The sequence below is a fragment of the Eupeodes corollae genome, chromosome 1 (assembly GCF_945859685.1).
Source record: "Eupeodes corollae chromosome 1, idEupCoro1.1, whole genome shotgun sequence".
Taxonomy (NCBI): domain Eukaryota; kingdom Metazoa; phylum Arthropoda; class Insecta; order Diptera; family Syrphidae; genus Eupeodes; species Eupeodes corollae.
In genome coordinates, this window is record NC_079147.1 from 254635019 (window position 1) to 254659235 (window position 24217).

At 35.7% G+C, this 24217-nt stretch overlaps 2 protein-coding genes across 2 annotated transcripts; one reads left to right on the top strand and one right to left on the bottom strand.

The window, feature by feature from the left end:
* The first annotated feature begins 409 nt into the window (after nt 1-409).
* On the top strand, nt 410-1152 carry LOC129938491 (UPF0587 protein CG4646). Its single transcript, XM_056046097.1, has 2 exons — nt 410-780; nt 845-1152. Exons 1-2 carry the CDS (start codon nt 528-530, stop codon nt 1081-1083), a joined length of 492 nt encoding a protein of 163 aa, XP_055902072.1. The 5' UTR covers nt 410-527; the 3' UTR covers nt 1084-1152.
* Nucleotides 1105-22953, bottom strand: LOC129938490 (sterol regulatory element-binding protein cleavage-activating protein). The gene is made up of 8 exons (XM_056046096.1): nt 21925-22953; nt 11302-11625; nt 11058-11235; nt 3274-5319; nt 2237-2405; nt 1978-2165; nt 1552-1906; nt 1105-1408 (listed from the first exon to the last, which is right to left on the bottom strand). The coding sequence occupies exons 1-8, from the start codon at nt 22128-22130 to the stop codon at nt 1230-1232; spliced, it is 3645 nt and encodes a 1214-aa protein (XP_055902071.1). The 5' UTR covers nt 22131-22953; the 3' UTR covers nt 1105-1229.
* Nucleotides 22954-24217: the final 1264 nt, after the last annotated feature.

Consider the following 24217-nt stretch of genomic DNA (forward strand, 5'->3'; position numbering starts at 1 on the left):
TGTAGTGTTTCACCCATAATGTCAACGTTTAAACTTTATAATAAAAAAAAATATCTTGATAAAAACATGTGTTTTATTTACGTTTACTTTTAAAACCACAAAATGAATAACCCAATACTTTCGTTCTTTGATTAGAATTTATTCTACTCTCACAGTGAAAAAAACCGGTCCCTTCTTTTGTACTGCTTACTCCCTGTTCTTTGGATTTACTTATTGGCCAGCTTAAATTTAACAGATCAATAATGTACACAATTAAACAAAAATTCGAAAAACACAACTTATACAAAACCTATTTAAAATTTCAAATTCATTTCGGATTTAGAACTGTGTTTGCCACTTAAACAAATTATACTCACTCAACAATGCCCACTTAACTGTCATTTAAATGTCAAACTCAACCGGCCATCAGAAAAATATTCCACCGTGGAAACAGAGAACAAAAAGAAAATCTCTATTTTTGTTATTAATTTTCTTCGAGTTTTTTGAGGAGCTAAAAATCCTTTCTTCTCTAGAAAAACTGACATAAAATGGTCCGTGTAGGTCTTCAAATAAACGCCACCTTAGAAAATGTCGAAGAGCTAGAAACTTGCCATCCGAACTATTCGTTTTTCATCAAAATCAAATGCACCAATTGTGGTGAGGAATCCGACAAATGGCATGATATCACTGAATCCGAACGAACTCAGCAGGACTCCCGTAATCCTGATGGCTTCAATTTCTACATGAAATGTAAAATGTGTTCACGAGAGAACACAATTGATGTTGTGGAAAAAACCAATGGTATGTAAAGTAGTTTATCCCTAAAATCGTACCTCACGTTAACATAAATCTTCCAACTTTATAGTAAAATACACCCAAGACGATTCAGGCAAATTTAAAACAATTGTCATTTTCGACTGCCGTGGCGCCGAACCAACTGCATTCTCTCCTCGCATCGGTTGGATTGTAAAATCCTCGGAAAATGGACAAACATTCGAGGATGTAGATCTCTCTGAAGACGATTGGGTTGAATACGATCAAAAGAATAACAATTCCGTTGGAATTTATGAATTCTCATCTCAATTTATTAAATTAAAAAAATAAAACAACAAAACCAAAAACAAATAATTGTTATAAATTATATTTTAATTTTATTAAAAAATATTAAAACCATTTTTTGTTTGATTTTGTTTTCTTAAAAACTATTTGTAATAAAAAAAAATTAAAACGAAACAGTTTTTCTTTTTGTTTTAGTTACATTTATCAGCAACTATTGGGAACCTAACTACCCTTATTTCATTACCATAATCACATATTACAGAATTACAAGCTAACATCATTATTTTTGGACATAATTGAGAATTTGAACAGTCTAGCTTAACTTCTCTCGCTGGTTCACCAGTTCGGACGTCCCAAACAATAAGAGAACCTAAAAAAAAAGATGAAAAAAATAGTTATTGATCATGAATAAAGGCTAAACAACTTGGGCCTTAAGAAGAGCACGTTTCTTTTTTAATGTTTAAGTCAACAAGAAGCTGAAAAAAAATAGACTTGAAAAATAGAAAAACTTACCTAATTTACTCGTGACCAAGAGAGACGGCGTCAACATTAATAAATTAGAATATGCATTCGATATATTTATGGTATTGAGAAGATTCCCTTGGAATCGTTCCCATACCCGAATTCGTTCGTCTGTGCCAAGCGATAGCACATAACTAGGCGCACACGCTAAACAACTTATCGAACCATCGTGCGCTTGAATGTTATACATACAAGTACCCGTAAAGAGATCCCAAACACAAAGAAGACCATCTTGAGAACCCGAACCTCCAGTTCCTGGTTGCCAACGGTCTACAAAAAGGCACGTTATTGGTCCACAATGACCATGTAATGTATACTCCACATCGGAGTTTTCTAAACTAAAAACCTAAATAGAGACAATTTTTTTGTTTTTATAAAAATAAAAATTTCTATGCATGATTTTTGTTTAAGACTTACTTTTAAAGTATGATCTTGACTTCCAGTAAAGACCAAACCATTAATGACTTCCATACAAGTTATGGGTTGCTGATGTGCCAGCCGCACTCCATCTAAAGTGCACTTCATTTCTTCACGTGTTGTTTTTTGTAGCTCATGTTCACGTTGCATTAGTCCAATGCTTCCCGTCGAACCGGTACGAACGTGCGCTATATCAACAAAAACAAAACGTTTTTATTTATTTACTATTTTACAAATTGTATAATTTATCTTGTTTTACTTCTTCGATAGGCAGATGTGAAGCCCCAGTCTATTTGTTTACCCTTGTAATAGGTTTCGAGACGATAAAAATCAATACGACCGCATAGTCTGGCCACAACTACGCGGTCGCCGCTCAAGTGTATATGAGTAATACCTTGACTGCGTTTAGATTCCTCTTGATAAGCACACTGTAAACAAAAGCAAATTTTACATTAAAAACAATTAAAACAATATTGAAATACATTTTATATATAAAGATTGTTAAGATTGCACAACCAAAGAGGTTTGTCAACTTTTTTGTTAAATCTAAATGGATGCACTCCTACAGATGCGATAGCAACACCGTTTTTTCTCATTAAACAAAATACAACTTTATGCTAATAATTTCTATTTAAAAATACAAAATAGCAATATAACAATCAGTAGACAAATCAATTGCCACCTTTTTGATTTTTTTAAGTGCATTTTTTCGAGATAAGAACCTCAAAAATTGTTGCAAAAAAAACCCTTAAGCGAGAAGATTAAACTAAAGCTTAACACGACCACGGATCATTGACAAAGTAACATGGAAAAGTACTATCATTTATAAACAATTTATTTATATACCTAGATTTTTTGTTGTTGTTCAAATTCAAGGTCAAGTTTGGTGTGATTTGCTAAGATTGAATTTTGTGGGAGATAAGAAACACAAAATCTCACATGCGTTCAAGAAAAAAAACAAAAAAGATTAGAGAACTACCTACAACGTATGTTTAATCAGTCGAAAGTTGAAAAAACGAAAGAAATGGGGACCACACTTGACAATATGAAAGTGATTCCACAAATAGTAATAAAAATAATAATAATAACATCACACACGCGAATGTTTTGTTATTTTTTTGTTTCCTCTTTGACTTACTCATATTTGTTTTTGCAATCAATAAGGTACAACAATTTGCATTAGGAATTAAACAATTTAAAAATAATGTTTATAGATAACACATACAAAAAACTGACCTAATCACGAATTATATGAATGCTTTTGTTCTTAAGGGATAAGAAATATAACAAACTTACCTTCAACCAACCGGCTGGAGATTCCCACAATTCGATCCGTCCATTAGCACAACCAACAGCAATCAAATTGTCCAAATAATCCAAACACCAAACAGGTGATGCATTGAATCGCTTCTTAACAACTTGTCCATCGTCTAGTGTTTTTGAAATTTGCATATCAGCTCGACTAATCGTGGTCAGATTTTCACCACTCTTCGCATCCCAAACCTTGATTTGTCCCTTTAGACAACAACTTACAATATTCACACCATCCGAGGCGAGACATTCGATTTTGTGTGTATGACCAGCGATTTGTGTGGGTACACCTTCGAGAATCTGTTCGGTCTTATGCGACACCTCGGACTCATTCCAACTCGAGCGCCATTCGGCATAGTTTCGAGTGCAGATACAACGATAGAATACAACCATTGTATAGCACAGAACGAATACACTCACTGCACACAGAAGTATGGCAAAGAAGATTTCCATGGGGCTCTTGGGAAACAATGGTGTTCCACCGGGGGTGATTAGAGGAGATTCCCTGTTTTCGTCATCGCTGAAATCCAATGGGTCTAGAGCAGCTGCCAATGCCTTCCATTGAAAGTTTTGGATGAGTTTCTCTTGGGGATTGCGAACGAGTTTAGCTGCATCGGGTTTGATGGCGTGCGAGAGTTTTATAGTTGGCAATATGGTCACATACCGCCCGCTCAGGGAAACGTTATACTGTTTCATTATGGTGGACCAATGAAAGTTTGATAGGAAATAATTTAACTCAAAATCAGGATACTGCAGTTTTCTCATTTGTTCCGTCACATTGATGATGCCATCGAAGTAGGTTTCGGTGTTTTTTTCCTCACTCGCAGGACTACTGCTTCTTGGGAGGGGCAAATTCGAGAAGAAACTAGAGCTCCTCACAGCTTCCATAGCTCGACTGAAATCTTCGTGGTTCAAGCTTGTCCGATTGGTATCCATAACGAAGAAATTCTCCAAAAATCCAGAATTATAAACAATCGATCCTATCCACACACTCATCCAGACCATAAAAGCTCGTTGAAAGAATCGAGTTCTAGCCCAGAAATTCACAAGCTTAAGACGCTTTGGAATTTTCTGTTCATTCGATACGATTGTGGGACGCTTTGGCAGATCACTGTCATTGAAAGACAATTTCGGGTGCGATAAGGAACGATGAAAAACATTGCTGGGATGACTAGATGTGTTTGAGAAGAAGCGAAATTCGTTTCGTTTGCTGTCCACCGAATAGCTTAGCATCATCTTTGGCAAATGCTTCGCCTCCATTGTGTACTCGATGCGTTTGATATTCATTGCGAGAATCGTTGAGAATAAAAGCATTTGCAAGAGAAAATCCGACAACAGTCCAACAATTGCAAACACACAAAACTCCTGAATAACCGGAACGAATGTCGCCAAACCAATGGTCAATATGGTGATTTCTGTGAGTAGTGTCTTCGAAATATGCCAACCCTCCTTGCTAAGAGCTTGAGCAACTCGTATTTTCACATCGAATGTTTCGTCTGTCGAGACAACACTCTTTGTTATGACTAGACAATTTTCCAAACCAATAAGTATGACCAGGTATGGGAAAATATCTTTCGATTGTAGACTTATAGTCAAACCAAAAAAGAAACACAACCCCAACGACATCATTAGGCTTCCCAGCACAGTTACTACAGAGCATAGAGCCAAGACTAGCCTCGACCGTATCACATCAATTTTTCGGACGGAAAAGTATATGTAAGTGAAGAGTAATACAAATGCCGTGCACAATGGTACAAATTCGAAGATCTTAAATTCTCCCGGATAGAAAATGTACATTATTGAAGATTTATCTTCGGCGGTTTCTTCAGTATTTTGGTACATTGCATACATGGTTGTGAGTTTTTGTTTAAGTGATTTTAGGAACTCTTTATCGTTGTTTTTTAGGATAAGTGTTATGGCGTATTGTATGACACGTGATCTGGAACGGAGCGGGTATCTTTTAAAGCCGGTATCTTGCATTGGTAGTCCGAAGAGCATTTCTGCTGTTGATACTTTAGATTTTTGAAGATTCTGCAAAGAGAGAGAAGAGATAATTAAAAAGAATCAAGTATTTAAAGACAAAATTGATAATTGGTTTAGAAGCTCAATTTACGTATATCACAGTAATGAAATCCAAAAAAACGCAAATTCTTAGAATTAAGTATTAGACCACATTTCAGAAAGGAAAAGATCTTATTAAGTTTAGTTATCTTCTCTCTGCTGATACATGGTCATGTCTAGAAGAAGGGTCTGAAAATGTTTGGCCTCTTATGTGAGAAAAAAAACTATGTCGGAAACGCTACTATCATAGATTTTACGCACTTAAGCTGGAAGCATATATTTTGAATGGTTTTTTGCAATAATTATTATCTTCTACCTGAGCGTCGAACTTGTCGAGTTGTAGAAGCTGAGTAAGGTCAATGATTCTCGGAAATTATTTCCCCAGAAGAATCCTGAAATGAAAAGCCACTCGCCCCTCCCCTACCCAATTCTTACCCCTCCTACATCGGCTTTGTGCTATTATTCCCTAACTGTATAGTGTATCACTGTCTGTCAATACCTTGTTTCCTTCCTGGGACGCTTATGTCTCAATTGCTGTTCATCTCTCCTTTTCCAAAACATATCCCCGGCTCTGAATAGTTTCGAACCTTATAAATCTCCAGGTCCAGATCAAATCGTACCAGCTGAGCTACAACTTAACATTGACATAACTTTGACCATCATTGAGATGATCTTTAAAAGTTGTCTAGATCTGGTCTATATACCTCAGGTTTATTCCCAAGGCGGGCAAATGCTCGCATGTCAATCCTAAAGATCTAAGACCTATTAGTCTATCATCAATCATTCTCAAAACTTTTAAACGATTGATTGATATCCATGTACGTAATAGCATTGATAAGAGACTATGGATGTCTCAGCATGCTTACTGCAAAGGGAAATCGGTAGAAACAGCCTTACGCACTCTGGTAAGAACTATCGAATACTCCCTTGAGCAAAAGGAATATACTAATCCTCAAAAAACAGACCTCGTCATTTTTACACGGAAATACAAGACCCCAGTAATTGTACCTTCTTCAATAAAAGATGTACACCAATTTTTACCAATGAAGCCAAATACCTTGGTCTGATATTGGACAAAAAATTTAGTTGGAAACCTAATATTCAGGAAGGAGTTAAGAAGCTACAGTAGCTTTTTCTTTGCAAGAAAGCCATAGGAAGCAAATGCGGGTTTCAACCTCGCATAACATATTGGCTATACACATCGGTCTACCGACCAATACTTATGTACGGGGTTTCATTATGGTGGACTGCACTGGAGAAAGTCACATACTACGAAAAACTCAGCAGAGTCCAACGCACTGCATGTCTCTCGTAAGCGGGGCATTAGGAACCACACCCTCAGCAGCGTTAGACACTCTCCTCCATCTGAAACCCCTCGACATATTCAGCAAACAAGTAGCAGCGAGTACAGCTAAAAGACTCAACACTCCGTCATTTTGAACATCTTTGGTTTCATACCAAAGCACATAGACTACACTATTCCAAAACCCCTAAACAAAAACTTCCAGGTATTCATTCCTTCCAGAGATGAATGGGAAGACAAAAAACTCCTGGATGACAAAAGCATACATTTTTATACAGATCGATCCAAGACAAATGAAAGAGTTGGTAGTCGTGTGTACTCTGAAAAGCTTAATCTAAGCATCTCATTCCGCCTCCCTAATCATTGTGACGTCTTCCAAGCGGTAATTTTAGCGATCAAACAGGTTCTCTCCTGGCTAAGAGAAAACATGATATCAACTCCTGATATCCCCATCTTCTCTGACAGTCAGGCTGCTATCAAACCTCTTGACGGTGTCTCAACCAAATCTCTAAGCAATCCACAGAGACATCACAGGAAATTGTAGGGTTGATGAACTCGCTAAAAATGGCACCGTCATACCTATTTCACCTAAAAATGAGAAGATAGGTATACCGATAGCTACATGTAAAATTCTGCTTAAAGAAACAGCTTTCGCGATAGCAAACCCTAGGTGGTAGAATTTACCAACATACTCAGCCACAAAATTCATATGGCCTTCAATGGACCTAAAGCGCTCTAAAGAATTGTTATCTCAAAGTAGAATTCATATTAGCTCCCAATAGATGTCCTTACGGGACACTGTCTTATAGGCAGACACGCAATACGACTTGGTGTAGCCTCAAATGACTTCTGCAGGAGCTGTATAGACGAGGAAGAAGAGGAAACAATCTCACACCTCCTCTGCACTTGCCCTGCTCTTTCACTAAGACGCAAACTTCATCTGGGAGAATACTCTTTTGATAATCCCTGTGAACTAGCTAAAAAGGATATCAAATATCTCCTTCGCTTTTTTAAAAGCTCAAAATGGTTCGACTAGTGGGAAGTAATTCTATTGATTCATGTGGTATTACAACGGGACTTTTCTTTTGGCCTAAGTGTGTGGATTATAAATCCGCAGCCACTTTAACCTAACCTTGCAATAATTATATGGTAGCAGAGAGCTATTGATCTAAGATGGATGATGGCCAATGAATTCTGGTGCCGAACTAACTAACGTCACCTAACAACGAAAAAGGTGGAAAACCTATTGAAGGAGCTCAGGACCAGATCCTTTGTGTGGAGCCGATTATGATGTGCGAATAGGACGAACAGAGGCTTGACTGTGAACTCTGTATGTCTCATCCAGCGAATTGACTGTTGCAATCAAGAGAACCTTCGAATCATAGGCTTCAGATTTGAAATTAATGATTTTATTAGTTGCCTGAAAATTTTCGAAGATTCTTGTCAAACTGTGTTCAGTTTGGAAATTCATATGAATTCTTTAACGCCAGAAAAACACTTATAAATGTGTGGAAATTGAAGATTTCGGATTCTTTTCGTGAACAATTTATTAGATCTAGGAAAGAGTACGAATTCTTAAGAAGATTTACATATAAACAATATATTTGGTCTCTTGAGTCGAAAATAAAAACTAATTCGAAGTGTTTTTGGTCATTTCTAAATATTAAAACAAAATCTGAAAACTAAAAAGATATTTGTTATAAATTTGCTTTATTTTTCCAATCGAACTTTTCTGATACACCTATTGCTAAGCTTCAGCTTATCCCCAAATTATTTAAAGCAATTGTTAAAATTAAACTTTATAGTTTAGTTCAAAACCATATTTCACTGCATCAGCATGGCTTTATGAGTGGAAGACATTAATGCAAGACAAAAGGACAGAAGAGAAAATTACAAAATTGAGAATCAGTTCTTAATGAGGTTAACAAATCAAAAAGATTTTGGTGTGATTTTTGATACGAATATGAATTATTCTCTCCAAATTGATAATGTTATTTCAAAAACTAACACCATGTTGGGATTTATTTCAAGAACTTCAAGTCATTCGAAGATCCTCATACTTTAAAAACTCTTTTTGTATCCCTTGTGAGACCTTTACTTGAATATTGTTGCATAATATGAAATCCCTTTACACAATCAAGTATTTTAAGGATTGAAAAGGTTCAGAAGAGATTTACAAAATTTGCTTTACGAAAGCTTTATAATTATTCAAATATGCCACCTTATGAGACCAGATGTGCTTTAATTTACTTAAAACCTTTAGTATCTAGAAGAAAATTGTATTAAGTACTCTTTGCTTACGATGTGCTCAACTCTAACATAATTTGTTCAATTTTGTTGTTTCAGTTTAATATGTATGTTCCATCGCGTCCTAGAAATGGTAATTCCAAAATTGGCCGATACTCATTTCGGGTTTTGGAACAGGAACAATTTCAACACGTTTCCAGACGGCAGGAAACATTCTATTGTAACTTGAAAGACGAATAAATAAATACAAAATAAATAAAAGTTCTTTTACCGAAGAAATTGTGTTTTATGATAAATATCTTTTCTTGCTTTCATGGTATGGTGTGATCAATAAGTAAAATTGCAGTGTATATTTTTTGCAGGTTACGCACTGACGGCATCACAGGTCTCTATTTATTTCGAATTAGGAAGCACATAGTAGGCTTTACACTGATTCGCTAGCGCTATGGAGCCATGTTGACTGATTTTTTGTTTCCAAAAATAAATGAGCCAATTGCCTCTTCTGCGACTAAACGTCTTCATTTTTTGTTGGGCTACGTCAATTCAATGTTTATGCCGAACAACCAGCAACCCTTGAACCATTGGAAGCTTCAGATTTATTGGGAAAAACAGTGAATATTTTGACTGATCGAATGAAACATTTAACTACTAGTCGCAGTGTGGGCATACTCGTTGGCCGGAAAACATATTTCAAAACTAAATGACATGATATTATCTAAAAGATTATAACAACAAAAAACTAATTCAAGCAATATTTCCTTCTTGTATTAATGTTAAAAACTATCTTGAAAAAAAAACATTCGATACTATCACAGAAAATCAAAGAATTGTGTCCCACTTTTTCTTATCAAAATTATATTAAAGTTTAATACTAAATCGTAAATTTTCCATCTAAACAAAAATTCACTGGAAAAATAGAGGCCAAAGATCATTTAAGGCACATATGAATATGTAAACTTTTCCATGGTTTGACTTTATATGTTGAGAACTGAAAGAGAGATAAAGTCTTGTACAACCTTTTGGACTTTTTATAAGTAAATCTTGAGCAAGTAGATGAGCGGGGTATGTAAGTCTCATTTTGCCTTTGACAAACTTATGAATTACTAAAAATTTGAAGAAAAACAATAATTATGTTTTTCAAATTTACATTAAATGTACTCATAAGATCACACATTAAATAATGATCGTTGGAAATTTAAATTTTTAAATGTTGCTTAGCAGAAATGGTACCTTCGTACAGACTTTGATAAATATGCTTATCTATTGTGTAAGAAAAGATGGATATCTTACAAAGTATGTTAATAATAACAAATGACGAAGCATTTAATTTCAATTCTGATTGAATGTATTAAAAACTAAAACATTCAGTGCGAAATAAAGTTCTCCTTTCTTTATAAATATAACCCAACCCAAAAACAACTTAAGCATTCCTTTTTTATATTGCGGAATGCTTAGGACGCCCAATTGTCTACATATCAAAGTCAAGGTGTTCTTCACAAATTTACCTAAGAAAAACATAATTGAATGATATAACAGTTGATATGGCCCATAATTACTTCCTAAAGCCTAGCGTGTTGTGTTAGTTTTTTTTTTCTTCGATTGAATTTATGAGTCATGTCAATCAAAAGAAACTCCAAATCCGGGGTGTATTGGTTGATTGGTGGGAATTTGTAAGCATATTGTATTCATTATCAAGATTTTAATTTTATTTTTAAATACTAAGTACACTCACGCTAGCAGCTCGTGAATTGTTGTGGTTTAGTTTAGTTGAATAACAAACTATCAATGAAAAAAGAGATCAGCAGAAACAAGCCAAATAATCTAGACCCTACTAGACGACTTTTATGCGTGGACGTAATAAACAAATTCTTAGCTTTTTTTATTCATAGTCATAGATAACACAAAATTTAAATGTATGTCGTTCCATTATTCACTTTCATTTGACAAAAGTGATAAAATCACAACACAAACGCATTTATAAAGCGAGCAATCAAAGTAAAAATTCAATTGAGATGCTGCCTCCTCCTCCTCCCACTTTCTCCCGCTTTAATAAAGAAAATACAAAATAAAAAACTAATTTAAATGCTCGCCTAATTGAATTACAATGAAGACGACACAAAATATGAACGAAAAAAATAAACTAAAAGAAACCACTTACATGATATTGAAAGACCGTATTCAATATATTAGTATCCTTAGTAAAGTTGTGTATATTTTGTCCCCACAAATTAGCCGGCGACAACACCAGACAATTGTATTCGGGAAATAATTGTTCGTTCTGTGCTCGCCGTTTGACATTCTCAACATGAAGGCAAAAATGATCCAGGGTCTTTTTGCTAAAATATATAATTATATAGGCTTATTTATGCTTAAAGAGTAATATAGTATCGTCGTCTACAAACCTTTCCTCTGACTCATGATTCCGTACGACTTCAAGCAGTTTAAATACTTCATAAAGCGGCGCTCGAAAGGCATCCATTAATTGCATATCGTCTGTCCATGGAAACACGCTAGTGCGTAGGGCTATTTGTTGCACATAAAGCATAGGGCTACTTTGCGCCCAGGGAAAAGGTGGGTCATAGGATATATTATTCACATTGAATATGTTATTCACAAGTGAGTAATTTTTGTCACCTTCGCCAAAGAGATTACTATATTTACCCTCGAATGGCAGGACGATTTTTGTTGGGATGGTCCCAGGTAGTGGGATATTTATGAGGGGATAGCTGAAAATACAAAAATTAAGTTCTATTTGATAAAATCGAAAATTTGAAAAATGTTTATTTCTAAATATTCGTATATTTAAGACTTTGCCTTAAGATAGGCATACAACAAAAAAAGCAATTAAAAACATTAACATACATGTTAGCTTGTCGATGGTCATTGAACTTTCGACCTTGAAGGTTGTCTTGAAACTAACATTTCCACTTTTGCCTTGTTTTTTTTTGTTGTTGTTTATTTAACTCTAAGCTTGCTCTTAATGAATTACGATTACGAAACAAACATAAATAAGTTCAATGAGTCTTTAGTTATAATGTTTTTTTTTTCTGTATGTTTAATGAAACTTTAAGTACTTACCTCTTCCTACCTACCTACCTACCAACTCTTATGTACTTTAGTTTAAGTCATGTATAAACTTTAAAATAAAAAAAAAAACTAGGCAACAATAAAATTAATTATTTTATATATCAGACGATGACGATAAATCTAAGTTTTAGTTGCAGATTATAAAATCAAACATGTTATTAAATACTTAACTGGGAAAAAACTATAATAAACTTTAAATATAACGATACTTGTATAATCTAGTGGTTTAAAAAGAAATTAGTTTATATATGCAACGAAAGTTTTAAAAGTTCAGACCAATTTAATTGTTAAATAATAATTGCATGGTTTGTGATTTTAATTAGTATTTTGATATAAGTTCGAACTGTTTAATTAATGATGAGTATTTTTTAATAGAACAGTAGATTTTGTATTGTTTATCTAGAGTCTTGCTTTAGAATCGATATTCTATCAGTTTCAATATCAATTTGGATATTCGTTTGAATATTTGGGAGTTTTTGACTTGTTAATTATATGTTTCAACAGACATTTCGTTTTATAGCAATGCTGGAGGTTAGGTGATATAATAATTTACATTTGTTTAAAGAAAATACCTACTATCTGTAGAAATTTTTAAACGGTTTTTAATTATGTTTTACATTAATGTTTTAAAAAAGGTTCGTAAATGTTTTCCTTACTATTAAGTTCAAAGTCGGTTCACGTGGGTTCGAAGGTATACGATGTTTTTAATTACCACGCAAGTAGTAAAATCAAATTATGCGGTTTCTCCTTTTTTAGAAGATGTTAAGTGTGCCCTTAACGAAGACGGGGGGAATATTGGATATATAGAAATTAAATTAATTATTTGTGTTGATCATTAGTGGTAGTGATTTACTTGCAACAGTCCCAGCTTAACGACCTTTTACCCTACATAATTTTAATTTTACATGTTGACCTGACATCTTTTTGAATTTCAGAGTTTTCTACGGACGCTACATACAAAATACTGATACTTGTTAAGGGAGACGACTTTGTCTAGTCAGTTTTTATATATGATTTTAAATTTTTGTGTTGTAATGTAATCGTGAAATAATAGAAACGATAGATAGATAAAGATTGATTGAAATAATGTAAGATTTACATTACACACCAAAAAATGTTTTAAAAAAATCATTATAGCATGCGAGATTGACAACAAAACACAATGAATGTAAAAAGCCCTCAATATAATTACTTTTAAATATTAAAAAAGGTATTTTTTAATATTGTAGTACCCGTGGCATGATGGTTAGTGCATTGGACTCACTCTTACAATTACAGTAAGATGCGTTGGCCTCGTTTCACCAACGCCTTAGCGAGAGAACTTCGTTCGAGTGACATAGCCCCACCAAACAACAGAAACATGACAAATACAGAAATTGACCAACACTTACAACAGATGGACGAAACAATAAAACGAACGATGGAACGGACAATACCAAAGTACAAAGAACGGGACCAAATGGACGCATACAGAAACGCGACTATTGACGCACTGCGAAGTCACAAGAGTGGCTTACTGACAAGACTCAAAAACTTGTACAGACGACTTACAGACCCACACGACTTGGAGGTTAGGACACTGAAGTCGTCAATAAAAAATGTCAATCTGTTGATTAAGGAGAACTACAGGCTATCAATTAACAAGTACTGGGACCGCAAGATCCGGTCAGTTAATTCGAGTGACCCTGGTATGTTCCCCAAAATCAAAAACGATAATGACCTTCCGTGTCTTAAACTCCAAAGAACTGAAGAGAACAGAGACGTACTCATGACAGCGCAAATAGATCCAGAAGAAGCCATCTTTGACGATAAATTTTACATAATTGAAGATCCGAAGGAAAAAGTGGAAGCGGTGGGAGCTGCTTTCCAGCAAGTGTACAAGGTAAATGTTAGCATTCGCCACAACCACGACCTGGAAAACAGAGCCCTACTTAATCACTTTTACCTCCGTAATGATATTACTCATTGGCGATCTGAGAACCGCTGTTTCATGCGGTTCAATGGCGATTCCTTGGCAAATGCCATAATCGCCGAGCAAATGGGACCAAGTCCCTTGTTAGTGACGAAGGTTGAGCTTCAGCTCATCTTCAACTCAATAAAAAATAAAAAGTCAGCAGGTGTCGATGGCATATCCAACGTTGTACTAAGACATTTACCGACGGAAGCAATTGACATTTACACCACACACTTCAATAATGCACTGAATAATGCATATTATCCAGTGCATTGGAAGACCGCTGTGGTTCATCCTCTCCCGAAAAAGGGAAAGGACAACTCCAACCCGTCAAATCTTCGGTCGATAAGTCTTCTTCCGAGCATCAGCAAAGTTTTCGAAAAAATCATTAATAGGGCTCTGACTAAGTGGGCTGCGGACAACAAAATAATTCCAGATAAACAGATCGGGTTCAAGTCGGGCCATGACACTATTCATACTGCGTCTAAACTCATTTCTGATATCCAATGGAATAAATCAAAACAACAATGCACAGGTGCTGTTCTGGGTGATTTGGAAAAGGCCTTTGACACCGTATGGTTAGAGGGTCTTTACCTAAAACTGAGCAGGCTTGGCATAAGCAAGCCATTGTTGTCATCCTTTATCATAAAGGCTTAACGGTAGAAAGTTTGTTGTCAAAAGTGGCAATGTAACTTCTACCACAACATTCCTAATCAAAAATGGTCTTCAACAGGGAGCGGTGTATTCGCCGATTCTCTTCAGCATTTACACCAGAGATCTGATAGTTAGACTTACAAAGGCAATTGCGTACGCCGACGATCTAATTGCGTACAGAACGGCCCGAAAGGTTGAGGTTATTAGAATTCTCTTGCAGAGTGATTTCGACAAGATTCAGCGATATTGCTTCGACTGGAAACTGAAAATAAATATCCAGAAGTCGGAGACAATTCTGTTCCGGACTCCGTTGGCTAGGGCCACGAGGGATACGTTTAAGAATTGGCGCAAGATGGTCATCGTTGATCTTGGAAGCCATTAGCGAGCAAAAGTGTAGTGAAGTACCTCGGTATCTGGTTAGATCAATATTTATATTTCGACAGACATATAAATGCTGCTCTGAGCCTTCGCTCTGACGAAACGGCTGTTTTTTAGCAGTCGGCTTGACCCCAGAGTGAAGGTAATTTGCTACATGGCCCTCATACGGCCAACGATTGTTTATAGTTGTCCTGTGTGGTTCAACGTTGCCCCTTTCCAGATGGAGAAGTTTCGGGTGTTCGAGCGGCAGTGTTTAAGACGCTGTACCGGCTTATATTAACAGCCGAATCTTCTGACGTGCATTACTATTCCAACGAGGTCCTATACAACGGGGATCGAATCAACAGAATTGACAATTTCGTGATAAAACTCGTCCGAGGTCACATTGCAAGAGCTATGTCTTCGACCAACAATTTAATTTTCGGGGCGCTCTATCCGAACAACGAGATTTTGAAAGTGCACGCTTGAGCGGCTTCATTCCACCAGAGGCATTCCTCTTTTCAGACAAATGCGGTCTGATACAGGATACGAGTAGATTGGCAGTTTCGTTAATCTACCACGTCAGACGAAGAACCGTGGATAGGCGACTCCCGTACAATCGGGACGTCATGGCACAAGGCGGAGCAGAGCTCCTTCGGTACAGTAGGGCTGTGTCCGAACGGGACCGAACTGATAGGGTGAAGCAGGAGAACCAGTTTTGGTGGCTTCAATCGGGACTTGATATTGGGTAGTCGGGATGGGGTTTTGAAGCCTTGGCCGGCTTACATACTTGTTTTATAGTTTAAGGGTTTAGTTTTAAGTAGAATAGGCATGGTGGCACAAAAAAATACAAAAAAAATACAAAATACAAAAAACAAAAAAAATAATAATATAAAGAAAAAAAAGGAAAAAAAACATAAAAAAAAGACAATAAATATAAAAACAAAAAAAGTTAGATTTGCTGCTGTGGTTGTTCTAGTTTTAAGTAGTTTATAGGTAGAATAAGTAGTTTAAGTTAGCTTTAAGTTTTATTTAAGGACCTAATGTTACGTAGTATTTTAAGTAAAAATAAAAAGGATATTGATATTAGTTTTTAAAATTTTCTAATGAATACAAAAATAAATAAAATTGAATTGAAGTTAAAATAGATCTTAGGGCCGAAAGGCATTAGTATTAAGTATGTATTATTGCTTAACTTAGAGTGTCCGTATGGGACCATTAAGTTAGTTGTAAGTTATGGATAATTAGGCTAGTTTTATGAATTTTTGTCTAGCTTTAAGGTAGGTTTAAGAATGAATTAATAAAAATGAATTTAAAAAAAAAAAAAGTGCGTTGGACTGTCATGCAAGGGGCCTTGGGTTCAATCCCTGCCTGTGCCACCTTAATTTAAAAAATATTAATTTTCGCGGGTACTGCCTCTTGCGAGGAATTGACAAATCCTTCAAGAGTAATGCTTGTCATAAAAAAGGGCTTTCTCAAATTAGCCGTTCGGATTCGGCCTAAAAAATTGTAGGTCCCTTCCATTCCTGACAACAGTACTCGCATACAGGAATGGTTGAGAGTTGTAAGTCACTAGGCCCTGGTTCACAACGGACTGTTGCGCCACCCAATTTATTTATAAATATTATTTGGTAAAAGAAAATGAAGTACATTAAACTATTACATCCATGGCTGAGTGGTTGGGAATAATGAATAATGATGAATGCACCGGACAAACGAAAATGGCACATAGTTGTCAAAACGACATATGGGCCCGTTCGGCAACCTGATCGGTCCTAGCTCTGAGCAGGGTTGTCCGTCAATATGTGACAGGTGACATCTGTCAAATCCTTTGTTTATTATTCGGTTGATTATGCTAAATCATCATGTCAAGTTATACGATTGAACAGCACATTCAATAGATACATTTTTATTATCAAAATGAATGTTCGCTAACGCAAACGTTGCACGCATTGCCACCATTTGACAATAGACGTGGTGGCCTTTCACAGTCGACTCTTCAACGTTTGGTGGCCAAATTTGAGACGACCGGTTCAGTAAACAATGAGCCAACGTGGTGGCCTTTCACAGTCGACTCTTCAACGTTTGGTGGCCAAATTTGAGACGACCGGTTCAGTAAACAATCAGCCAACACTGTACGTGAAAGTGTACAGCAGAAACCGAAGCAGACTATTCCTCGCCGTGCACAAGAACTCGGCCTTTCACAGACTTCAACTTGGCGAATTTTGCGTCGGGACTTGAGCCTACACCTGTAAAAGAAGCTCAAAGTTTATGACCGTAGACAACGTAGTTTTGGCCGAACAGTCATGTTTGGTGACGAGGCGCATTTTTGGATGAATGGCTGTATTAACAAGTAAAATTGCCGTATATGGGACAACACCAACCCATACGAGGTTCACCAGGTGATAATGCATCCTCAAAAAGTTACATAATGATGATAACTGATTTCTTATGGCCCAAATTGAACCACATGCACCTAGACCACATGCGGTTCCTGCAGGATGGCGCTACGTGCCACACAGCAAATGCCACGACATCAACACACAACATCTAACCGCCTTTATTGAAAACCGCTTTATTAAGTTTTTGAACCATTTCTTGAAATTCCTCGTTAAATTTAAGGTTCATGGGATTGTTTTGACTGTTGTAGTTTGAACTGCGTTAATTGATTAGTATCTTAAAGTTTAATAGAACAGAACTGATTACTTTGCCATTTTAACTCTTAACTATTGAGGTCTGCGACACCCTGTAAACATAGTTTTTACTGGACAAGCCTTAAAGATGAGAATCAACAGCAATTTCTACATTTGATAAGTTTTTTATAGGTACAAAGTTTGGTTTTTGTACAAATTATGGCTTAAAAGTATTTATAGGTAGGTACAAAGGTAAATCTTTTTTTTAAGTAGGAAGGTACAAAGGTAAATCTTTTTTTAAGTAGGAAGGTACAAAGGTAAATCCTTTAAGCATTTAATTTGTGTAGGCATTGATATGATATGAGCTGAACTTTAGTCTAATTTATGATTTAAAATCAGTACACCGGACGCTCTATAATCGGACCACATTTTATTTGGACTTCACCTTTCTTTTAAAATTCATACTTAAATTCAATTCAACTCCAAAATCGGAATACAGACAATTGGAAATTGGATCGTAAATCACTAATATAAAATGCCTTGCTTTATGTACTTCCCTGTCCAAAACATTAGTATCTTTAATAAAATATTCCTCCCAAAATACGTATACGTTTTGAGTTAAATTTTATACGATAGTAAAATGTTCTTGTTTTTCTCTTTACAATTGACAAGGAATGATTTCAAAAAAAAATTCTAAATGAAATTCTGCAAAGGATTAAATCAAAGATAAAATTAATTTAGCTTTTGGTTAAATAAATAAAAAAGAAACTGTTAAGAACTATGAACCTTTCCGTGTGCGAGTAATATTGTCAGGGATGGAGGGGACCTACAGTTTTAAGCCGATTCCGAGCGGTTAATTTGAAAAAGCACTTTTCAGGGCAAGAATTACTCTTATACGCTTTTTCAGTTCCTCGCAAGACGTACTACTAGACTAATAGTAAGAAAGACTTTTCTTGTCTAAATTTTGAATTACCGTTACAAAATAGCTCGCTTATGTCGTCTAAACTTGACATTATTCTAATTAAGTGGGGAAATTCAACATCGCCAGACTTAAGGATCACACAACCCGTCAATAATTTAGGGACCACCTGTCAAACGAAATGAGAACAATCAGCAGCACAGTACATGACGACATCGAACACCATTGGAATGCTGTGAAAAATGTTTTCTTTTCAGGTGCTGACAGAATAGTCGGTCGGAAAAAAGGAAGCAATAACACTTGGCTATTAGAAGAATTTTGAGCAAGGATCAACGAACGCAAACAGTTAAGGGCTCGAATAACTGCTGCACAAGAGGAAGACAAAAACGAGCTGGAGTCCTCGTATCGCTAGAAAAAGAGAGAAGTTCACCGCAGTGTGCACCGCGACAAGCGTAACTACATCAAGCATTAGCGCAAGAAGCAAAATATGCTGAAAACAGGTGCGACAGCAGGACCGTTTACAGAATAACCAAAGAGCTGACCAGTACACACAGCTCAAACCAACACCTAGTGAAAGAAGTAGACGGTACTGTGATAAGTTCGGTGGATAAGCAAGTCAGAAGGTAGAGATAACACTTTTCCTCGGTTTTAAATCGAGTGTTTGCATACAAAGTGCAGCACCTGAAGAAACTAATCCCCGAATCTGCACCGCACATCCCAGTAAAGATGAGATCATTGCCACAATTAAAGCACACAAAAATAACAAAGCGGTAGGGCTTGATGGAATACCCGCAGAGCTTCTACAAGCAGCGCCAACGTCATCAATCGAACTCATACTACACCTGCTGTTCATCAACTTCGAGAAGGCCTTTGATAGCGTTAACAGGGAGTACATGTGGTTAGCTTTGCGGAGGAGAGGCACCCCAGAAAAAAAATGGTTTTATTAAAGCAGCATATGATAGATCCAAGTGTTACGTTCTGCACGATGGTAGGTTGTGAGATGATTTTGAAATCCAAAGCGGAGTCAGACAGGGCTGTATTCTATCGCCCATATTGTATTTGTTGTTTGCTTACTCTTTACAGGATCATGGATCTCCCTCCACCAAATGACAACAAGTGTGAAGAGAGAAGAAGAATTTGTGGGGCTGAAAATTAATTCCGGCAAAACAAAAATTATCAGCCTCGGAACCCGACCATCCTCTCAAATAAATATTTTCTCGCAACCGGTGGAAAAAGTGTAGAGCTTTCAATACCTTGAAAGCATCGTTTCCATCGAATGCGGAACCGAACAAGACGTCATCTCACGCATTGGCAAAGCAAAAGCGGCGTTCGGTATGATGTCAAAAATTTTGAGGAATAAATCTAAAAAATTTAGAACAAAGCTACGACTGTTTCGCACAAATGTCGAATCTGTGCTTCTTTATGGGTGCAGCACTTGGAAAATTACTTCAGCCATAACAAGAAAGCTGCAAACCTTCGTAAATAGATGTCTTCGTAACATCCTGAGGATTTTCTGGCCAAACCGTATTTCAAATGAGGTCCTTCATAGATGGACAGGTCGGGAACCCATACAATCTACAATACGAAGATGTAAGTGGAAATGTATAGGACATACGCTTCGAAAAGGTAACGACTGCATTGCAGCCCAAGAAATACAGTGGAATCCGCTCACACAAGAAGGAAGTAGAGCTGGACGACAGAGAAGCACATGGCGCAGGACAGTCTAGGCGGAATCAGCATCACTAGGCAAGAGTTGGAGGGAGATGAAACACATCTCCGTACAGGATAGGCGTGTAGGCGTAGTAGAGGTCCTATGCCCCTTAAGGGGTTCCCAACGGACTTAACAGGTCTGAGGACCTAAGCTCTAATACTCTTTTTTTAGTGCGTCATTTAAGAAATGTTGGATAGCCTTAATGGGTCAATTAATTTACTTAATTCTTGTGGTGTTCTTCGTGTGGTGTTCAAGAAAGAAAAAAACTGAAAATAATTTTATGGCCAACAATCTATTTATTTAGACAAGGGTTGGCCACTATGTTTTAATAACGATTTTACCAAAAGAATTCTAATCAAGAGGCTCCAATTTCGACCTATTTTTGCAGCAATTAATGCCTAATGTCGGCGATTGTACTCACCAAATATTCCCTTCCAAGGTATCAATGGTTTTTGTCTTATCTGCGTAGACAAAATAAATGGGGTGGCGCAACAGTCCGTTGTGAACCAGGGCCTAGTGACTTACAACTCTTAACCTTTCCTGTGTGCGAGTACTGTTGACAGGGATGGAAGGGACCTACAATTATAGGCCGAATCCGAACGGCTAGTTTGAGAAAGCACTTTTTATTTTGTCTTTCGAACCTAACCATTATTTTGGTAATTAATTTAAACGATTTGCTTGTTCAGGAGTAAGTCTTTTCTTTATGATATGTAAAACCATACAGAGCATAAATCAAGAAACAGCTGTCAAAAAACTAAGTACGAACAAATATTGCGTGTTTTAAAACCACACGGCACACGCATAAAAAAAACACCCGTTATATACAAAAATCTGGTGCCACGGGGTTTCTGAACTCAAACCTCCGAAACGCCTTGGCGGATTTTTTGAAATAAATTTTGTGTTGTTTTTTCATTTTGCATACCTACAAAAATACCTTAAATATTCATCCTCTTGACCATCATCATTAATTTTTCATCGCATTTTAGTATGAAAAATATTTTGTATTCCAAAATTTAATTTTATACAAAAAAAAGTCCTTAGCACCAAGAAATAAAAGATCATTACAATCTGTCCAACTGTTTAAAATACTGTAAATAACAATACATACTTTGTTTTTATTAACTAAGCTATCTCTCAAGATCAACACATAATTCTACATTACAAAACAGTTCAAGAGAAACTCAATGCTCTCAAGTGCTAACGAAGTTCTTGGTAAATCAATCTCGGACAATATTGAATTCATCTAAATTCGAACTTCCCACAAAATCAATTACAAATACAAATTCTGCGTCACTTGTAGATTTCATCGAAAAAACTGAATGAATAAGTTAAAATCTTAGATTGTTTATTATTGCAACTTAAGCCGAAGTTTCCGACTAATTTTATTTATTTTACTTTAATCATAAGCAGCAAATAAATACCTACACTAGATAGGTTCATTATGTACATATACGTTTTCATAAACAATCAATATAGGATGTCAATTTCCTCAAATAAAAATATATAAAAATGTGTTTGAAGCAGCACCTTTAACTGATGTTTATGTAAAAACAAAACAAAACAAACACACTAAATTACATCATTCCTTTTGAATTTCGATTGGATTCTAATGCTAATATGCTAATGCGTAGGTAGAGACAGTAGGTACTTACGTAGGTACTTTGGTCTAGTGCTACATTCAGATTGTTGTTAAGTTATACTTAGACTTACCACGAAAATAATATGGCAACAATTGCTATACTTGAGGCACATGTCGGATAGCTAGACAGGAAGAGGCCGTGTTTGTAGTAACACTGGGACACCGAATCGGGCAGTCCCGAGCGTTTCTTCCTTTTTGTTCCGCCAACAACACGACTGTCACTGCCACCTCCTCCGGAGCTGAAACTACTGCTACTTGTTGACCCCTCCGATGTCATGTTAAGTTTTTATTTTATTTTGTATTTATTTAGTTGATTAAATTGCTCTTTGGCTTTTTAATCGAATTCGATTTTGAATTCGATAAATTACCTAGTTTTGTTTTTTGTTTAATTGTATTCTTTCTATTTCGTGGGTATTCTGCGGAAAAATGTTTGAAACTTCCTTTTATCTTATTTTTATAATCAAGGTAGATTTTTTTTTAGATATAGAATAGATAGCTACACAATATTAATTTTGTTGGGTTGCCGGAGCAAGAGCAGCAATAGCAACGCAAGCATAATTATTCAGAAAATAAATTTTATTTTTTAAATTAATTATTTCTTCAAACCGTGTGTTCGGTATTTACGTTTGTTTTTTTTTTACAACGACGGCGGCGGGGTGAATTTTTATTGATTATTATTTCTTGTCAGCCACATTCAATTCTGCGAAACCGCATATAAATAATAATTATTGCTAATTTTATTATAATTGTAATCAAACATAACCTTGCTGCACGCATCGATTTGGATCATTATTATACTTTTTGTATGGTTATTCTATTTTTCCCGTTATCTCACTGCAATATTAAATTGCCGCGTAAATATGCTAAGCACGGATTTCTGTTTTATTGCAAAATAATATTTAAATTATTATCAATATTTATTTGTACCGAAAACAGGAAGGAATTTACTTATTTGTTCTTTTTTAGAGAAAAATAAAAATAGAATCGAATACCGAAATTGAAATCGAAACAAAATGCACCACACGGCAAGAACCCAGAACAGAAGTCAGAACAAAACCGAAATCGAAAACCGACGAATACCGAACTCGCGAAAAATTGCAAAAGAAATAAAAATAAAAATACAAAACCAAAGCAGAACACCGTTGGTCGAAGAAGTAAAGAAAAATACGAGAAATGTCAAAACAAAACGAAAGAAGGAAAGGGATAAAATAGCAGTGCTTTAGGGCTATGGGATCATATTTTTACTTGAAGGAAAAATTTACAATTAACAATAAGAACATACTGTAAATGATTGGGATGGGATCTAATTGACCAATTGCAGTCCAATTAATTAATGAAAGCGGAATAGGATATATTTTGAATAAACTTCAAAATTAAATGAAACTCAATAAATACATTGTGTATTTTAATATAACAAATTTAAATTTAAATATAAATAAAAATAATAGTGGCTTAGGGATTTTTTGAATTTTATTGCATAGTTAGCATAAATTTCACTGGCAAGCAAAATTATTTTTTTTTCACCTATAAACCAAATAATATTTTACTATATGGTGGAGGCTTATAATTTCTCAAACAAATCAGGCCTTTGGTAATATGCCTCCTTAGATATGTATTTATAAATAAACAAAAATTGTGTTTGTAAGCTTTTTCTTAAATACACCTGGGGTGGAATCGGCTAAGCTGATTTTTGATAATTGACAATTAAAATGAACGAATTTGATCTTTGTAAGGTGATAGTCAAACTGATACCTAAAAAGTTGTCGCAATAAAAATGTGATAGTCGTTTTCAAACAAATATTTTTATTCCGAATAGAATAGAGCTACACAAACGACTGGAACAATTTCTTAGATAGCTATTTTTCGTTCGAAAAACACATTCGTGTGACCGAAAAATCAAACACAGCCAATTTGATACTTTTATTTAGATATTTTATAGGAATCAATTCAAAATTTTACCATGGCAACAATGAATTTTGACAATTTGAATCTTAAAATGTTCAATCGAATTGAATTGAGTTGAATCATTTTATACAGACGACGGAATGAAAATGATAGTCAATTTGACTAACAAAAATATGATAGTCAATTATCACCTTAGCCGATTCCAGCTTATTTGGTTGCTACTCACTGTATCAGTATCAGAACGTTGAAGGCAATGGCGCCCTCTGACAATCCCAAAAGATCGCAGACTTAAGAAAGAGATCCTTACTAATATTCAAATTTAATGTGGAGGTTAAAATGTGTGTGAAATTGGCAATGGACTCTTATTTGTAAACGATATATGCTATGACCTAAATATTGAAGTCGACTCTGTTAAGCCATTTTTCCAAACTTAAAAGTCCATTCTAAATTCAATTATTG